At 38.2% G+C, this 19,791-nt stretch overlaps 1 protein-coding gene across 4 annotated transcripts in view; it reads left to right on the top strand.

Annotated features, from left to right (window-relative positions):
• Positions 1 to 19,791, top strand: part of SYT9 (synaptotagmin 9) — a 71,629-nt gene that overhangs the window by 31,587 nt on the left and 20,251 nt on the right. For all 4 annotated transcript variants that reach the window (XM_049820506.1, XM_049820505.1, XM_049820504.1 and 1 more), the window contains exons 2-3: positions 1,488 to 1,839; positions 4,790 to 5,336. In XM_049820506.1, the coding sequence (XP_049676463.1) occupies positions 1,488 to 1,839; positions 4,790 to 5,336 (899 nt within the window). The remainder of the gene's footprint in view (positions 1 to 1,487; positions 1,840 to 4,789; positions 5,337 to 19,791) is intronic.

Raw genomic sequence — 19,791 nt, 5'->3', positions numbered from 1 at the left:
AATTTCTTTAATTAATTTCCATTCTGAAACTCTTTGCTATAGTTCCAAACAGCTGCTGTGCTGTCCCCACTGTTAATGAGCTTTGTCTTCATACGACTGGAAGAAGGACAGAAAGGGCCATGCTGGCTAAAATTGTTTAAAATTCGTTTTCAGCATGCAAAACAAACTGAACAGCTCCTGTGTGAAACTGATGGTAGTGGCACTCACCCCTCTGCAGAAATTTAATCTGTCTGGCTAGTGAGAATGAGACTCACAGCAGGGGCAGAAGGTGTTGACTTTGCCACTTTTTTGAAAAATATTCTTTTTTTTTTTTTTTTTTTTTTCCAAAGTGGCTGAGGCTGTTTCATCTGAATTGTCCTTCTTAAATAATTGTCCTAGTAGGAGCAGTACATTTCAACCTCATGCCATCCTTTGAAAATTCAGGCTAGCTGTTAGCTAGAGAGATGCAGCCTGACATTCTGAACCTACACGTAGTGTGAAAAATTGCTTTGATCAGGTTGTGTTTATAATTTGAGGCAGTAAAATAGAATTCTTACTAATTGTGTTTAGGGCATGATGTGTTATGTAATCCACAGAGAAACTCATTTCAAAAACACTGTAACCATAAAAACAGCTGTTCCACTGAGTCATTTTCCCAATGTGCAACTTAAACCAAAGCAAAACAGAGAAAAAGCCTCTCCCAGTTGTAGCTTATTTGTGCTGATATGCTTATGGAGTAGGATAATGCTAGGAATGTGGGGAAAAACAACAGAAAACTCATCTCCACATTCCTTTTTATATCAGAAGTTTGGAAACAGAAAAAAAAAAGCCTTTGGAGTTAACAACCAGAAAAATCTCAGCTTCAAAGAGATATTGGTACCTAAACTAAATTATGACTAGCAAGCCATGTATTGATAGTCCAAAATAATTTGCAAACATAAGAATGAGTCTAAGATTAGAAGGGAATTAAAATAATGAAACAAGACACTTCATTTGAATAACTAAAAAAAATCCATGTTGTGTACATGCATGTGTGCATATTTGCATGGTGTTTAAGTATAATACAGCCTCTGGAAGAGAAGATAGTAAGAGCTGGCAAAGGAGGTGGAGGAAAGTGCATGACATAAAAGGAAAATAAAAGACCAAATGTACTGCAGGCACTGCTCTTGCATCGGTAGAAAGCTGGGTGAACAAATGAACAGCCCTTTTCTTACTTAGAATGACCCTTCATCCCACCCAGCTTTTGGAGGGAAAATATAAACTAAGTTCTGTCAAGATAAGCCTTATAATGAATTCCAAACAAGGTTAATCTTTTTTCTTGGGGGGAGGGGGGAGGAGGAGAGGAGAACATTTAATGTGTTTCTATTACATGTCTGTTGCAGGGACCAGAATTTAATTTTTGTAGATGTGCAATCCAGAGATGATTACTTCACATATTGTATGCCTTGGAGATGCAGAGCTCCAAAGAGCACAAAGATGTGACATGCCTGTGTTTTTCTTGTTTGCAGATATCTCAATAAGCTTGCTCTCCTTAGTTGTCACAGCCTGTGGTCTTGCTCTGTTTGGTGTCTCTCTGTTCGTATCCTGGAAGCTTTGTTGGATCCCTTGGCGAGAGCGTGGTTTGCCGTTTGGGAACAAAGACAACAAACAAGAATCACTGAACTACACAGATACAGAGACCAATGACCATGACTACAGTGAGGATTATCTGGGTCAGCCTACAGCCTATCCGGAGTCCTCCATGAAGATCAGCCACACCTCCCCTGATATTCCGTTAGATGCTCAGGCGGGAACGAAGGAGAACTGCGTACACAATGTGCGAATGCATCGTCAGATCACTGAACCAACCTCTTCTGCTCGGTCAGTAACTCCAATTTCTCTCTGACATTAATGAATACAGATACAGCAAAAGAGCACAGCTTGATTATCCAGTACAGTAATCCATTAAAAATGCATAATTTACTTGCCACATTCTTAAAAAAAAAAAAAAAAATGCACAAAAGTTATTCTTCGAGATGCACAAACATCTTAGGTTAAAAGGACAGGATCACAATGCTATTGCACTCGTCTATCAAATACTGTCTCATGTGTGCTTCTCCCCCAGAAGCTAGACAAGACGGAGCACTGTGTGTCCCTTAAAGCACCAGAACAGCCTAGATTTCACTTGTAAGGCACATTCATTTGCATTTAGCGCTGATGCTGAACACTCCGTAATATCTCCTCAATGATTTTTAAAACGGCCAAAGAAGAAAAGTAGGGCAAGCTAATGAAGCACTTGCAAGAGTTAGAAATAAGATATATTTTAGCCACAGTTATGACCATGGGGGGAAAAGTGACTGAACAAGAATCAGTGATGTCTCCGGGGAACTGGAGAACCAGTACAGGAGGGAAGAGGAAAGAAGGAGGGTGGGAGTGCGTGCAGGGGCAGGTGATAAAAGGATTATATTTCACACAGTAAGAAGAAGGATCAGCATGTGAAGAGACAGTAAATTTCTGAGTCAAAGCAGATGCACTTCAGCTGGAGAAGGTACAGCACTAGCCCAGTTGCTCTTGCTAGGCTCCTTTCTGGCCACCTGGGAGAGCAAGTTTAGCCAAGGTTTGCCTGCAGGCACACCTGAACATGGGTAAGATGACAGCAGCTAGCAGCCAGTTCAGTAATCGCCAGTTGTCCAAAACGTGTCTCAGAAAGAATTTGAGAAGTTCCCAGAATATTATTAATGCTATGCAGCAAAAGCTCCAGGAGCCCTTCCTCCTTAGATTAGCATAAGAATGGCTTGGGCTTGTATTGTTGTAGGAATCTATGGGGAAGTCAAAGCGGTAATTATGGATACTGAAGCTTGCACCCTACCACACGCAAGGTTGAATTCCAGCTAAGGGCTAATAGCACAGAAGTACAGTACAGGGCTGGTGCCTCTGTGTTTTCAAACTGCTGGGAAATAAGCATGTCATGACATTCATCAACAACAAAAGATTTCATATCCAACATCTAACAGCAAGAGCTCTTCGTGTGTCTTCGGTATTGTGAAAGTACTGAGTCAGATACAGGCTTTCTCTGCTACAACGGGGCAGCAATTCTGATACTTAATCAAATGACAAATGCACAGTAGCACCACAGCATAGTCATCTCACAAGAAGCAGCAGCAATCCCAATCTGTAAAAGAACTTGCCTCAGCACCCCGAGTGCATGGACAACGTCTTCACTCCTGTGAATCTCTGCAGGTCTTTCTTCTGGCAGCTGTTCCCAGCCTGGCTCTCTGTCCACAAGGGCATGACTTGTCCGGCTCCTACCCCTACCCTATACCATTTGCTGATACAGGCTTTGCTCTTTACTCCTCTCTTTCAGTGCCCCTCCCTTTTGCCCAGGTCTTCTCCAGAAGACTCTTTTCACTGCACGGGAGGGGCCCATCTTCCTTGTACTGCATCCTTTGTTTGTTTACCTTTGTCTCTGCTGCTTTCTGGTATATCTGGGTAGCCAGCTGGGGCTTTCCTGTGTGGCCACAGAGACCGGGCACCTGCCCCTGCTACAATCCTCACTGAGCCATCTCTCCAGTACTTTACTTTTTATTTCTCCCCAAGGTACTCTGCGCCTCCCGCTGCGATGAGGAGCTTAAGCTTTGAACAATAAAAATCTTTTTTTGTGACTTGATAATATTTTATCGTGGAAATGACTAACGTATAGCTATAAAATGTATTTATTATGCAACAAGAGAAAAAAATCAGGGTAGTATTTAAGAGGCTGTTCCTGTTTCAAGCACGCATAAACTCATATTTACAAGGAATGAATGAACAATGATGGCAGAGGAATTATTGCTGATTATATTCAACATAAATAGCTTTGGACTAATCCTGTGCCAGCATTTTCCATGTGCTCTTTCTATGTTCAACCACAACTTGTGGTACTCCAATACACTGAATGATTGCTGCATATGAATAGGACAACAAAGTGGAATCCAACTCATATAAGATTAGGATTTTGCCTAATCCAGCTTTCGCATCCCACTACCCTGACGGGGTTTGCAAATTTGATTTCTGTTACCGTCTCATGAAGTGGAAATTTCAATCACAATACCTGAGTGACTCCAGGTAATAAATTTCACTGGACCGAAGCTAAAAGCAACTTTCTCTCCTCAGAGTAATGAAACTAAAGGAGCTTTTCAGCCAAAGTACCACAGAGCTTATTACACCAGGTATGAGAGAAAAAACAAACCAATTGTTGGGGTGCTCAACAAACCATTTCAGACCAGAACAGCTCACTTGTAAGTGAAGTTAGTTGTAGGGATCAACAAGTAGTTAAAATGCAGAGATGTCAGGAATTATCCTCCTTTGTCCAGCTTTACTTTAGAACCAAAAATCAGCAAGCTCAGCTGGCATAATAGGCCAGATCCTGCTGCCGCTTACATAATGTTACTCATTTCATAGGCATTAATCCAAAGGATTCACTTGAAAATGGTAACTGATAAGAACAGCGACAGTTCTTACCATACCACATTATCCTTGCCAATAAGGCAGATCCTTTGGATTTGCAGTGGCCATGAATTTGCATTTGTCGCTTTCTTCAGCCAGGTTTGGAAAGTGCATACCACTAGCTTGAGACATAGCAACAGAAGATTATGTGATATTAGCAGTCTAATGCTGAAGGTGAGCTCTCACAACTGTTGGGTATCATGCTTTATTACTTTATGTGACTAAAAATCTGGCCCCACCGTACATTACAAAAATACATCAAATGAGAACAGGATCTTTAGTGTGTGTGCACGGATTCTTATCATCTTCAACACAATCTGTTTCAATTCTTTCATTTTCACTTAAGGCATAATTCAATCCGAAGACAGCTCAACCTCTCCAACCCCGACTTCAACATCCAGCAGGTTCAGAAACAGGAGCAACTGACGGGGATTGGCCGCATTAAGCCAGAGCTGTATAAACAGAGATCAGTGGACACAGACGATAGCCGGAGAAGTAATAGCAAGGCATGTGGAAAACTGAACTTTATTCTGAAATATGATTGTGATTTAGAGCAGCTGATAGTGAAGATACACAAGGCCATCAACCTGCCAGCAAAGGACTTCTCTGGAACTTCAGACCCATATGTGAAGATATATCTGCTTCCTGACAGGAAAACAAAACACCAGACTAAAGTGCACAGAAAGACCCTAAATCCAGTATTTGATGAAGTTTTTTTATTTACTGTCCCATACAATGATCTGAACACAAGGAAACTCCATTTCTCTGTGTATGACTTTGACAGATTCTCCAGGCATGACTTGATTGGCCAAGTGATAGTGGATAATTTTTTAGATTTGGCAGATTTTCCCAGGGAATGTAATATTTGGAAGGATATTGAATATGTCACCAATGTAAGTATTATAATTTTTCTTTTTGAAATTTTTTTGTTTCTGATTTTATTTCCTTAATCTGATTGTAACTGAAATTGTCTGATAAATTTATGAAGGAAAATACTCTATTCTCTCCAAAGTTTTGACCTTAATCCAAGGAAATTGACAGTACATTTTCAGTCCTCATTTCTTATTCTTTGGATATATTAAAGATTGTCTTATGCAGGAGATAGTGGGTTTAGTCATTGTCCTACTGATAGGTTAGAAAAGCTAGACAATGTTTTTCTCTTAATCTTACTTAATCTAAAATTTACTTAAGGAAATACTACTTTTCTTATTTTGCCTGTCTTTCTGTGTATTGTATAATTTGCCACATAAATTACAGCATACTAATCAGCCAGAACTGCAGATTCAAGATTTCTTACCTAGTGATCTTCAGTCCTTCAAAAGACTATATTCTCATAAAGTGAGATAACACCACATCCATAATCCAGGCAAATGGAGTTCAGACTGCTGTTCCATTAAAGCAGTGAAACACACTGATTTGGTTTAACTCTTTGTTTGGCATCACTTTGGTACATAGTGAAATGGGAAACTTGGAAAGCAAGTCTATATTTCTGTTATCCCAAAGTCTCTGGTATCAAATTCTGTGCAGGAATCCAAGTAGTGATTAGGTACAAAATCACAAAAAATACTTTTGGAAACGAAAGAACTTTCTTCTCAAACATGAGCCAACCTCCTTGTAATACTATTAGAAATTAATCACGCTCATCCTATGGAGAACAGACTTTCAGTGAGAATGATACATTACAGAAATCCACAAAGGTGAAGGTACTAGTGCCAAGAGTCAGTAACTATTTCATTTGCTATGTCAAACCGTACTCAAACAGAGTGCACATTTTAGAGCCAAATAAACCAAACATCTTTAACAGTAAGATCAAAGTGTAAGTTTGTGAGACCTCAGTTCAGGAAAGCATGTAAACATATGTTCATCTCAGTGTAAGAAGCCATTGAAAAGCAAAGGATGTTCTGAGACAAATACTTTTGTGAATTCAGACTCTCACCTTATACCGCTGTGATCTGGTAGCATGCCCATATTACAGACCAAATTGATTAAAACCTTGGGGGGGGGGGGGGATTTCTTTTTTAAAATCGATGTTGTTCTTGTTCTAAGGTGATTTCTCAGTGTTCTTAGTGTTCCATATTCGTGTGTGGAACACGCTGTGCACCCGCTGCACAATCCTCTTCCACACTAGAATGGAACTGCAGCAGCAGCACTAGCAGTTCCCTCACTCAAGGGACAGGCAGGGGCGTGGATGCTCAGTGTCAGAGGAGGATGAACCTGGCTTTTCTGTGAGAAGTTACTGCTCCTCAACCACGAGGGAAAGAGAGCAGATGACTGTCATTCCAAGTGACAGCCTGCCTTTGTACAGCATTAAGTGTCCCAAGCTCAACTTTTCATTTTTACGATTAACTGAAAGTTGAATGCACGCGCACACTGGAGTTACTTTGATATGTACTAGTCCTTCTTCCATGCTTTAACTTAGGCAAAAGATTGGCTCTGGTATTTTCTTTTTAATCACTTCGTGTTCCAAATTTCAAAAGCAATGCAGCATATAGTGTGTATTCAGATTTTCTGTGATCTCTGAAATTAAATTCAGGACCGAAACATGAGTCATTTATTAATTCCTACTAAGATTCATTCCTGTGTGAAGTGTAACCCTGTTTATCCAAACAGAACACATGACCTGCCATCTCGACTTGTCATTGGGTTTTCAGCTAACAGAGACCTTTTCAAAGCAAATGACTCATGGTACATAGGAGACACAATCCAATTTTGGCTAATGGGAGTTCTGAGATAAGAGTATCAGATAAATGAAAGTGTGGAGTACTCAGCTTACTAATTAACATTTCCAAAATTTCAAAGGTTAGAACTTACTCCATAAAGTTATGAGAAACCCTCCAAGCATCATTTAAGAAACCAAGTTTCAGCACATTTTCTTGTCTGTGGAGCTTAGATATCTCCCAGACTGACAGCAGAAGCTGAATCCTACAGGCTGCTCAGTGAAGCTGCTGAAGTGAATGCTCCTGTGGCTGCACTCCAAACCAGACCAGCAGGCAGTATTAGTGAATCTCTGAAATAAATTTTAGCAAAGTTTTGAGCACTGTTGGGCAGTTTATGGTTACAAACAGAAACTGTATCAACTGCAGCAGGTTTTCAATCATCTTATTGTCTCAAATAATAATAATTACAAAACAGACAAATGCTAGGCAAGCTTACTGAAGGAAATTCACTCGATGTAGATCAACAAAGAGTGCAACTCAGGAGGGATAAGCCAAGCACACGTACTAGAAAAAGGGAAGGTCCACACAACTACACGACAAGTTTGTCATACTTCTGAACAGTACATTCATTTTAATTCCTTGTGCATCTTATTACACTGCATAACCAGCGATCCCAAAGGCCTTTATTTACATTCTCCATTTTATTATGTTCTAATCCAATTTGACACAGTAATATAAAAGAATGTATCAAGTCCTTCTTTGCCCAGCAAAATGGCCTACTTCAAGTGAGCACTGCAGATTATGCCTGAAATGTCAGCTTTACTGCAAACAATGCCGTTAAATTGACCTATTATGCCGTGTGCTTTCTTCTGTTTTCTAATAAGACTGGAAGTTTTATCTAAAACCAACAGTTTGGGTTCTTTGGACTATAACATCTGCTACCATCTCAGAGTTTGAAATTTTCATAACATAGATGCATGTCAGCATAAAAAATTTCTACACACTCAAAAGCGATCTGCCTCCAAACACAAATCTCCAATATCAAAATGATTGTTCTTCTAATCCCAGGTCCTCTGAGCATAAAATCCCTCTCCTGTAACACTGACACTTTTTCTAACCAGAAAACAGCAGCAGTGGGCTGTTTAATGTAAGAAATAATTAAGTGGATCAACTTCAGATGAACATGAAATCAACTAGATAAGCTGTTTGTATATCTACCGGACAGTTTACACTGGTTTCTGGCCCATCAAGAAAAATGATACTCTTTGTTTTTAGTCTGGGTTTCAGTAGTTGGTATGTTTTATTTAGTAGCCTCTCAAACATATTCAGTGGGGTTTTTTGTTTGGTTTTTGTAATGTTCACAGACTGGTGACATGTTTTGAAGAGAAAGAGTTGCTAATATTTCCTTGGTTGCCGTCTTCAAACTCAAATGTGATCAGGCAAAAATACATGGCTTTTTCACAAAATAAAATAAACAACTATGAAGGACAGGAAGCTGTCAGTGCATTTCAGATAAAGGAGAACCTTCTCTTTCAGAAGATGCTATGTAACCACTTGCATAACTTGCACCCAGAAAGCAAAATCTTTTCTCGAGAATTGCTTGTTAAACATCACCAGGCAGCTATAGGGCACAGAGAAGGATTTCTGGGAACTGGAAACCTAGCTCTGGTTCATACTGGCTGTTTGCATTCTCAAAATGCTTGGCCTTTTTCACTTGCTAAGCAGGTGATCTTTCTAGGCGAGAGGAGTATTTAAAAGTGGCCTCCACTTAAAGCAGGGGGATAATCAGAGTAAGAAAGAACAATGTAAGTTTCCATTCTTACCTGGGCCAGCAGTTTCCAAAACTACTACTAGGAGGCAAATTTGTGACTTTGGTCTTATAGTATATGTAGCTTTTGACATTGATGCTATCTTTTCTGTTGTCAAATATAGTTATACTTGAGATCTAGGCATGGTACAATGAAAACTGTTCTTTTTCTGAATGTCTAAGCTTATATACATACACTTAAAAAAAAAAAATCTTATTCACAACACCCCATTGGCAACTTTCTCTCATCTCACCCTGAGGTTGAACATCCCAGACTAACCTGTTTTCATGAATCTTTCTATAACATTATATTCTCAAAGGATATTTACAAGATTTGCAGTGATTATGCACCTAATATTCTATAAATAGTAGCTGCCATATTGACTGCTACCATTTATCCTTATCTTGTGGTTCCTTTGAGGCTCTTTGCTGTATCCCCCTCCTGTGAAGGTGTGAAGTAAATTGAAACTCTGGTAAAGGTGAAAGCAGTTGGTCAGATTCAAACCACGGTTTATTCTCTATCTGCAAACAATCAGAGTACTAGAAAGGATTCAAAAGGTTCCTCTGTTCTGAATATAGCTATTTTGAAGTACTTCTGCTTTTGTTTCTAGCTATGCCTTGATGAATGTAGCATCCAGCCCCCAAACTTAAAAAAACATATATCAGGGTACAAAAGGAGAGTGAAAATATAGAAGAAAAATATTTCCAAAAGAAAGAGAGAAGACATTACAGAAAGAACACCCTGGGTAATACATACAGAATTTGAGAAGTAACATGTCACAGACTTTAGGGAACATGGATGGTTTGCTGAGAATCCAAAAGATAATCATGGAGAGTTCAAAGCTGTAAAGAAACATGAGCTATATATCAAGTTGTTTGACATCCAGAAAGAGCCAGCATATGCTAGAAGTTGCAAAGCCAAGAAAATGGTTGCATCAGCTTTTAAGAATCGTCAAGCTCTTTTAGGTTATATGTAGTGGTCAAGAATAAAACTGTGTCAGAGAATGCTGAATTCCTTTTGCACAGAAGCAGTAAACAAAACCGTATTTTAAAAAATTAATGAATTTAAGTTGCATGTTGGTATACATGCTAGTGGTTTGACAAAGAGAGCATTAAAAAGTAGGATGGTTATCAGTATTTGAAACTGTGTATTCTAGAAATGCTAATTGTTCACTGCTGCTGTTATCAAGTTTGACCAAGAAAGAAAGATTTGAGAATTTGTATTTTTAGGCATTTATATTGTATAACTGAGGTGCAGCTAGAATTGTAACATCACCAGAAGGAAGTTTCAAGTTCCCTGTTTCAGAGATGTTAATGCCAACCACAGCATGTGTGGAAGAGAGACAAAAAGAGACTAAAGTATTTCAGTCAGTTCCTTATAGAAAGCATAATAAAAGTCTAAAACTTTGAAACCTGACCAAGCCTACCAGATCTTCTGCAGTTCAAAACTCTATTCTGTCCTCAAACTGAAAAATCTTCCCCAAAGGTTGCATTCCTCTGGACTACTCCTGCTAAGAGGCTGTGAGCAATTTAATGTGTGCCAAATGCACATGCATAGGTGCAGGTCATAATCCTTAGGGCTTACACCCTCAAAACTGGAGGAAAATAAACTTCCTTCATTGAAAGAAGTAGGTAAATACTGTCGCTAATTCATGGACAGGGGAACAGACACAGACAAAAAGGATGTGACTTGCTCAAGACACGACACTACTTAATAGCCAAAATGAGACCAGGTCCAGAATCTGCAGATTCCTGGCACCAGCCTTAATCCATTCTATGTAGCACTGCTTATTTTCTTCAGCAGTGTAGAGATACTGCAGCTGGCAGTAAGTCAACTAAGTCCACCTACTCCGCTTTTAAAATATGTTTAGCTTGTCAAGATGTTTTAGCCAGTATATAAAATTCCTGTTTTGGCAAGTTGCTGGGTTTAGAAAAGCAATGGCATTGAGCAAGATCTCAGAAAAACATTTAAAATGTTTACAATGGTTAACAAAATTTTTGGACTCAACAGTTTGAGAAGGAACAGAAACAAATAAAATCTCTGGCTCTACATATGAATTAAAATTCAAACCATCAGTGTTAAGTGCCATGCCTACTTTTTAGGACAGTAGCAGTAAATGTTGATTTCTTTTGTAATACAGAAGACATATCTGGTAATAACCCTGTGTTCCATTTCTTTAAAATGCATAGGCTTTGGCATCAGGAGGCAATCAGTTGTTGATGTGGGCATGTACCCATTTAACTGAATTGCAAATGCAAGTTTCTCTAGAAGAGAGATTTACATAGCCATATATCTTGCCCATGTTCAAGCATGCCAAAAGCTTAAGGAGCAACAATTATTTAATGGCTAGACAAATTAAGGCAGTAAACACAAGAGGTAAGATTCACCTCACTTAAATTTTAGATTTATTAAAAAAACCCAAAAACCATCCAAACCCAGAGGTACTCAAAAGAATACAGGAAGCATAAGAGGCAGATCAGTGGTTGTTCATCTTCTCCTAAGTCACAAAGGCCACTCTTTGTTTCATGATTTTTTCTGACTATTCTTATGTAATCAAATGAACAGAAAAAAATAAAAGTCCATGTGTAATGAATCATTTCATAGCGAAAAAAAGCTGAAAAGTCATAGATCTTTAATCTTTCGGATTTCTAAGGAACCCCATAGTAAGGATGAAAAAGAAATTAATTAGCCTTCAGCATCAGCACAGCAGGTATAGTAGTCACTGTACAGTGGAGAACAGCTGCAGCCAGTGTTTTTCCTATGGTTTTTACATTTTTTCATAACCATATATTTAAATGCATTCATTTTAAAAACTGAGCTTTTCCTTTTGTCTTTTTGCGTTTCTTTTTTAATCTAATGACTTTGCTAATTACTTGGTAGGAGAAGATTTGTCAGAAATGACATGCGTTTAAATGATGAGGAGGCAGCACTCAACATGGCTAAAGACACAAAGGACAGATACAGTTTTATACCTGTATGGGGTAGAGATAGAATAGTGACATGTATTGTCAGAAAACTTAAAGACAGCAGATGCCTAATTCTGTTTGGAGCAACTGGGTAACTGTAAGAATAATATTCAATAAAGCTTGGGAAGGGTTGGAAGTAAAAAAAAGTCAAATGCCTCGAAGAGCAATGGTATGAGATGTAGCTAGGCTGGTCCTGAGTCAGTGGTGCAAGCACTCCAAGCTTGGCTCTAAAAATAATGGTGACTATTCAGTGCAAGTGATTATCTAACAGCCTTGTAGCTCCACAGGCATGGTCAGAAACAGGATGAATCTTGTAATATCACTGAAGCCTCAGTTAACATTTATTAGGGTTTTGGGACTAGTTTAAGAAAATGATAGTTCAGAGAATTGTGCGTATATGTATATACCACTTGAAGTTTACAGAACCCGGGAGTATGGCCATCAGAGTTTTCAAGTGAGCTTTTTCAGTCTGGATATTTCTCTACAAAAAAACATACATACAAATAAACACACAAACAAAAGAAACAAAGTCAAAACTAAAGCAGACAAAAAAAACCAAACCAAACCAAACCAAACCAAAACAACCATGTAGCAGAAATGGGACCATTTCAGTTAAAGAATTTATAAGAAAAAAAAAATTTTAAAGTCAATGTTTTGAGAAGACTGACATTTCAGAATAAGATGTTTTGATTTCTCATTTGGAATGCCCTTCTACTGCAATATTTTCAAATATTTTGAAGATTGAAATAGGAACAAAAAATCCTGGTTTTTATCAAAGCAAAATATTTCAAGTCAAGCGAGGAATATTCTCCTTCAAAACTGAAATAACTCCAAATTCCTTATGAAATGAAAATCCTGGTTTCCACACTGGTTCTTACCCTGACCATCAATGCTGCATATTCTTGAGTTCTCTCTTTTGTCTTTATATCATACGTTTCCCTGGTGCAACAGCCCCAGAACAGCAATAGTGTATGAAGAACATTTTCCTCCACACACTAGCTGCATGCTAAGAAAGGTTAGACCCAATCCTAAATTCCTGTTTTTCTAGATTAGTGGAAGAGTCTGTAACTATCCCTGTTCTACACATCCCCCTTCTCCTTTCTTCTCACAATTCTCTGCCATTTTGGTTTTTTCCAGAAAACTCTCTCTAAACAAGGCTCTCAGAGATAGCCTTCAGTGAAACACCTCACAGTGACACACACACTGCACATAAAGCAAAAATGCGATCCCGGTCAGCCAAGCCTGTCCTTCAATTATACCATCCAAAATTGTTAGTGGGAGCCGCAAACACAGGAAAATTGCTCTACTATTTTACAATTCATAGGCAGCAATTCTTCAAGATGAGCAAAGACCACCTGCACAGCGTTAAGGCTAAAATAGCTGTATTAAGGTGATCTTGGCTGTAACCATTTTGCACATAATTCACAATTAGACTGTGCCATAGCCTTTTTTCTACAGGGTTGTATAACTTTCAATTTAAACATACGTTTAGCCAGGCAGGGGAAGAAATCACTTCAAACATGCATTTAATTATTGAACAATTTGGGGAGTGCTTACTTTGTCTTTTTTTCTACTAGAGGTCACAGAAAGCATTTCAATAGCTTGTGGACTTGTCAAAATTTCTGAAAAGTCCTACTCTTTAAATTTAGTTTCAATATTCGGAGCCAAACTTGAAAGTATTCTTCCCTCTGAACATACTGTACTTATGTGAAAAGCCTCAAGCCATTTTTAGTCTTTACTCCCCACAAGATACCACAGCCACCAGGCATCTTTCTCCACCAAACAGGGTATTTCAGAGTTTTGCAGTTTTCCTCTGTGTATAGTCTGTTTATCGAGTTCTCATGTTATTTTCCCATGGTCTTATATTTAAGCAGTAAGTGGACTGTTTTGTTGTCGTGTATTATTTACTTAGGGATTAACTATAACTGTGCTCTGAACTCTCCCCAAGACATGCTGGATATTTGTGCAGGGGATAGCCTAGCTACGTGGGAAGCACCTCCTGCACACCATAACTGACAGGCTGCCATCCTAACATTAACTAAAATGTGGGCTTGCTGGGGTACAGTCTTGACTTCATCTTTTCTAGGACACCTGTGTCCCAGGTAAATAGGTAGAAAATTAAAGTGCCACTACAAACAGGCTCTTCTCACCAAAAGATTTGTCTGTCCCCTTTCAAACTCACTTTAGAGGATGTGTAACTTGTCTCACACTTCAACCATTCAGGATTCCAGGGTCTTTCCAGAGTCCTGTTACGGAGGACAAAACATCATCTGTACAGAAGGAAGGAATTACTGGACCATAACTGTAGTGCTTCAGAGGCATATTTTTATGCTTATAGGCTAAATTATAGAGCTTGCTGAAATTAAGAAAAGATGATACTATTTGCTAAATAATCACACAAGGGCTCTCTTCAGACCTCCCCACTGTCTTTGTGGGGGGAAAGCACTAGGAGTTGCAGCTGAGGTTTGAGCTGACTGGTGGAGAAGGACATACTGTGGGAACAATATATCATATATATATATATATATATATATTCTAGCTTTTCTCTTAAAAGTCTAAGAGACTTTTAGCAGCTGATAATGTAGTTTGAAAGAAATAAAGGATCAAACTACTGAACTGACATAAATCAGAGTAGAAACTTTAAAAGACACACACACACACACTACATTTTGCTAAGATTTTTTTTATATCGTCAACAAGTACACTACCAGATATTATACGGGCCCTTATTGCCCCTGGAAGGGCTCAGAGATGTACATGACAGCTTTTCTCTCTTCAGTCCCCAGCCTTAGAAAATGAGGGCCACTTCTGAGGCTCTGTAGAGAACCTTGCTCAGATTATTGCAGAAAGATACATAGCTATGCTCTTCCACTATTTCAGTTTGTAAAAAATAGATTACTTGTCAGCCAAACTATCCAAGGGAAGAAGGACAGAAAGACGTCATTCTTTCATGGCAATTGAGCTATTTTTCTGAGAGCAGGGCTAAAGAAACAATGGCAAAACTGGGGGACCTATAATCTGACTAAAAGCTTTATATCAAGATTTATTAGTCCCAAGCAGAGTCTTTTTACAGCAGAGATCTTCATTTTAACTCACTATTTTATTCGCCTCGTGCATATACATTTCTCTAAACATTCAGAAAGATATACATGTATGAGGAACAACGTATAAAGTATAGTGTTTCCTGAAAAAATACAACAGGCCACTGCAACATCACTTTGTGCTTGCCTGGGTAGGATTAAATGACAAACACATGCAAACCTCTGAATTCTGCACTCGTCCTCACAAACACTGAAAGGCAATTTGCAATGCACACTCAAATTGTAGAATTACAGATATAATAACTTCTGTAGTTATTCCAACTGAAGCCACTGGAAGTATTCATGTGGGTAAATGAAGCATATAGTCTTTTGCAGTGTCTGAGCCTTCCCATGGCTCCCTAACAGAGAATTAGAATGAGTATTTCACACCATGTACTTTGGTGAAGTGACAGGCTCAAATGACGAGCTGCATTAGCAACATCTGTGGTATCATGACATTTGAGATTTGTATAGCTACGTTTCTGGCACTTCATTGCTTGATTAAACACCCTGCTCTATTTACTCAAGAAACCAGTAGTCAGAAGCTACAGCTTACCTTCGTGAGTGCTTAATCATTCACTACTCCTTTCATGAGACAAACTCAACATTAAAGCTACATACAATGTCTGGAAGAAGATTTCCAACTAGTTTTGGCATCTTGCTTGTGATAGGCAGGGAATAGAAAACAACTGATGGAGGTTTTCACAGCCGATTATATGAACTATTGGGATAAAATTCCCCACACAGATTCTTGGGCCAAAACTAGCATCTTAAAAATAGCAGTTTGTCACAACATCAGAAAGCATAACCTTGTTTGCCAGGCAGCCAACTACTAACAGCCACAGTACGAGTCATTGAAATCCACCACTCCTCCTACCTAGCATTTCCTCTTCCATTTCCTGCAGTAAAATTATTTTGAAAGGAGTAGTGAATAGGAGATTAGCAATATCACACAATATCTAATATTTTCTATTCATATAGAAACTGCTACTCAAACACTATGAAAGTTAAAACAGAAGAGGAAAAGAACAATTCCCCATACTGTATTTTGTATATTTGTTTTCAGAATTCATAGAACCCTTTACGTGTTTTCTTTTTAAAAGCATGCTGGGGTTTTATAATTATTTTTAAAAGCCAGCTGTGGTTTAATCAACCATCTGATCTACATTACAATAACTCTTCTAAACAACCCGAACAATAAAATAAATATGTATGCAGTAAAGGGAAACAAAAGTGTGTACAAAAAAGATAGGAAGAAAACAGCAGAGTTTGGTTTCAAGCCCCCTAGAGAGTTATTTATGATCATCAGGAAGAAAGGAATCACTTTAAAATAATGAAAACCTTTCAATGTCTGTACTCCACTGAGCACAGAATCTTACAGTAAATGCTAATCTAACAATAAACTTCACTCTGTTGGGACCGCAACATTTTATGCAAGTAGAAATGAGTAGTACTCAGAATGAGTTCTTGACTCTACTGTAAAGTCAGGGAAAGAATTCCCACTGAAGCTCAGATTTCCTGTATATCCTCTTGCTATAGTTTGGGAATAGTATCTTGTAAACAGTACAAAAAGCCACAAGAAATAATCTAAATGACTTGAGATGTACATCAGAAAATTCACTAGAACAGCAGAACAAAAAAATTACCATCCTTTTATTCCTCTCTGCAAAATAAATATGTGACAATGACCTGCTCAACAAAGATTTGAATCTTCTCCTCCCCCTCCCCCAAAATTTGATGGCTAAAATATGAGTGAGCTATAAAATTTGGTCCTGAAGAAAGCAGATAGAAATCTCTGCATCAGGAATGACCTGAGTTCTACATCCACATCTTCAACTTTTGAGTGGCTGCGGCAGTCCTAATAGAATGAAAACAGAATAGATTATTTTCTCTCAAGATTTCTGCAGTGAGCACCCCTGACCCATTCTTTTCAGTAGCTCAGCAGCATTTCTCATTTGCCAGCTCCTTTTCCAAATTCTTAACTTTAATCAGTGTATAGTGTGCCAGCATTCTTGGGAAAGCAGCGAGAAACACTTCATTCAACACAAAGCTTTTATGGTAAAACAACATATAAAAAGCTTTTCATCCTATCTATAACTGTAATAATTTTTTTATCAATATATATATATTTTTTAAAAACAAACCAGTAGATAGAGCAGTTAATGCGCACTCTTCTCACCCCCATCCAGCTACTCTCTTGTCCATCTCAAAAATCATTTATTTCAGGAAATCTTTCAGTGCTAAAGCAGCACACAGAAAAAAGGATACTATCCTTCTTTTCAGACAGTCTTGCTCCAAAATTAGGAGTCAGGATGGTCAGAGATAACTACACTAAATTCTTTCAGAATCATACTTCCTTCCAAAAAATTGAAGTTAGACCCTTTTAAGGTGTCAAATTGAGTACCCAGAATCACTGATCATTCTCAAAGCAACAAAGAGTTCTAAAGTGAACATGCCACTTAGAACAAGTCAACTCACAACTTCGATTTCATTTCAAAACTATCAAATTATTTAAATTGTAAGAAACTAAACCAAAAATGTGAGAAGGCCTCTAAGTGACTGCGAGATACTGTTCACTAAGTCACTCACAGACTTTGCTACTTTTTTTCCTACCCATAGGCTGGTATGTACTTAATAACACTAGTTATTTTGATAACCAGGTAAAAGTCTGGGCAGCTCACCAGACTCACCTCACACAAATGCATATCATGCCATGAGGAAGAGAGTAAAGCAAGCCACAGAAAAAAATAATTTTCCTCTCTAGGTACATTTCACATGTAGCACGTGTAAAGTAAAACAAGTTAGAAGAAAAGTCTTCTAAGAGGAGGAAGTTCTTTTGACTCACTTTTATGGACTTAAAGCACTAGAGCACTTCTATATTTAGTGCTCTCTTTATCTCACATCTTATAGTACCCTCTGTGCATTCTTTAAGAGAGAAAACATGCTTACTAAAGTGGTCCTAAAATTGCCTACAGTACACATCTAAATATGATAGGGAGGCAGAAGCATATCTGATAGAGAACAAGTATTACAGAAAAAGAACTGTTATCACACTCTACACAATCACATCTTCCCCTGCTCACACTGTAGACACCTGGATGATACACTTTATTTCAGAGTCTGCATTTTCTAAAATGTATTTCTGTCTTCTTCCTTCCCCTTCCTTCAGCTTCCTCACAGTCTTTAGTTTTATTTTAAAGCTGTTTTTTCTGTACAACTCCTAAGTAGATGTAGTACTGGATTGGTAAACTGCCCAGCAGCTTCAGGATTAAAATATTCTGTTTATTTGCAAGGTAGGTGAATGATACACAGCAACAGCATAAATTCTCCTTCACCACATCCACATAGCCTAAGTGTCCTAATGGCTATAGTCCAGGACTGTATCTGAAGAAAGGAGGGTAGCAGGATTTGCATGAGCTTTGGGGCAGCATCAGCAATTAAGATACTGAGAAACACTGAAATGTTCCTGCATTGCCTAAGAGAAGTGGGGAAGGTAACCCCTTGTTGCCAGATCACCACAGATTTTCCACAGCATTGACTGAGGAGATGTGGGAGGGAGGTTTGCCCTTAGAGGGTTATATACCAACAGCATACTGGCATGTTACGCAGTCAGCAAATTTTACACAGCAGTCTGTTACGAAATTGTCAGTAGCATCTCTGGGGGGATACAGAACCTTCTCTCCCATGTTTCCCCCCCAACCTTAAAAAAACCCAACCAAAATCCCAATTTCTCTCCTGATTCCAATGTGAAGTTTTCTTTGTAGCATGGTTTAAGAAATAAAGGATGAAAGCAGTCCTCTTTTTCACACTTCTGGAGTGACACTGTCTTGTTATCATTAATTTTATTGTCATTCTCATTCTTCCTTCCTCCCTCTATTATTTTAATTCCTTTTGTATTTGAAAACCAGAGAGATTCTAAGGTGTAAAATGAGACAATTTTGAAGATTTAGCGGTTTTGTCTATTTTGACATATTTAATACATGTGTTTTGTAGGATTAACCTTAGCATCCATGATTATATTCTTCCATTTAACTTGCAATTAAAATGGAATTGCTGTGCAAGGACAATCAGAGCAGTACAACTGCATACCTTTTCATCCAATCCATTAACAGAATATGGGTAGCAGTGAAGTAGTCTCTTTATGCTGGCTGCGTCGCTTTGAAATTTGCAGTGATTTTCTTTTCTATATGACCCATTTAAATAAATTACTAAGAAGTAAATGAAACTTCTACGGAAATTGCTTTTCTGTTGTTAAAAGTGGGTAATTTTATAAAGAAGTGTTACTAGTAAAATGCCTGTTGTGAAATTTAGTTGTGCTTTCAGTCTAATGGAAGGTTACATGGAATGCTCTCAGACACGTTTTTAAGCCATAATGATCCCTTTTCACCCACTCTCTTTTATTGATGCTTTCTGCGGATGGTGCATTTGAGTCTTGCAGGGCATCATGTTATTGTTTATACAGGTGACAAATCACAAGCCAACTTTTTGTATTTAGTTGCACCACTTAATAGTAATCAAGCCATCTTCAAAGGTAACATGATTTCCACATCAGGGAGCTCTAGAAAAAAACCTACTTTTTACCAGAAAAAACATGAAGTATTTTCAGTGGTTCCTGACACTGAGGGGGTGTATGACATGACACGACAGAATTGTCTCTAGAGAAACAAAACACATGAAGAAACTTCAACAGAAAGATACTTGATCCTTGGCTTTAAAATCAGAAGGAAACGCAGGAAAGGTACCTATTTGAAAGAAAAAGTAACTTTAATCTAAATCACAATGAAGAAAATGTCTGTGTAACTCATAGGGAAAAAAAAAAAGGAGAAATAGATTCATA

This window comes from Accipiter gentilis, chromosome 17 (assembly GCF_929443795.1).
Source record: "Accipiter gentilis chromosome 17, bAccGen1.1, whole genome shotgun sequence".
NCBI lineage: Eukaryota > Metazoa > Chordata > Aves > Accipitriformes > Accipitridae > Astur > Astur gentilis.
The sequence above is the reverse complement of the archived record's forward strand: the minus strand, read 5'-3'. Positions and strand labels throughout refer to the sequence as shown.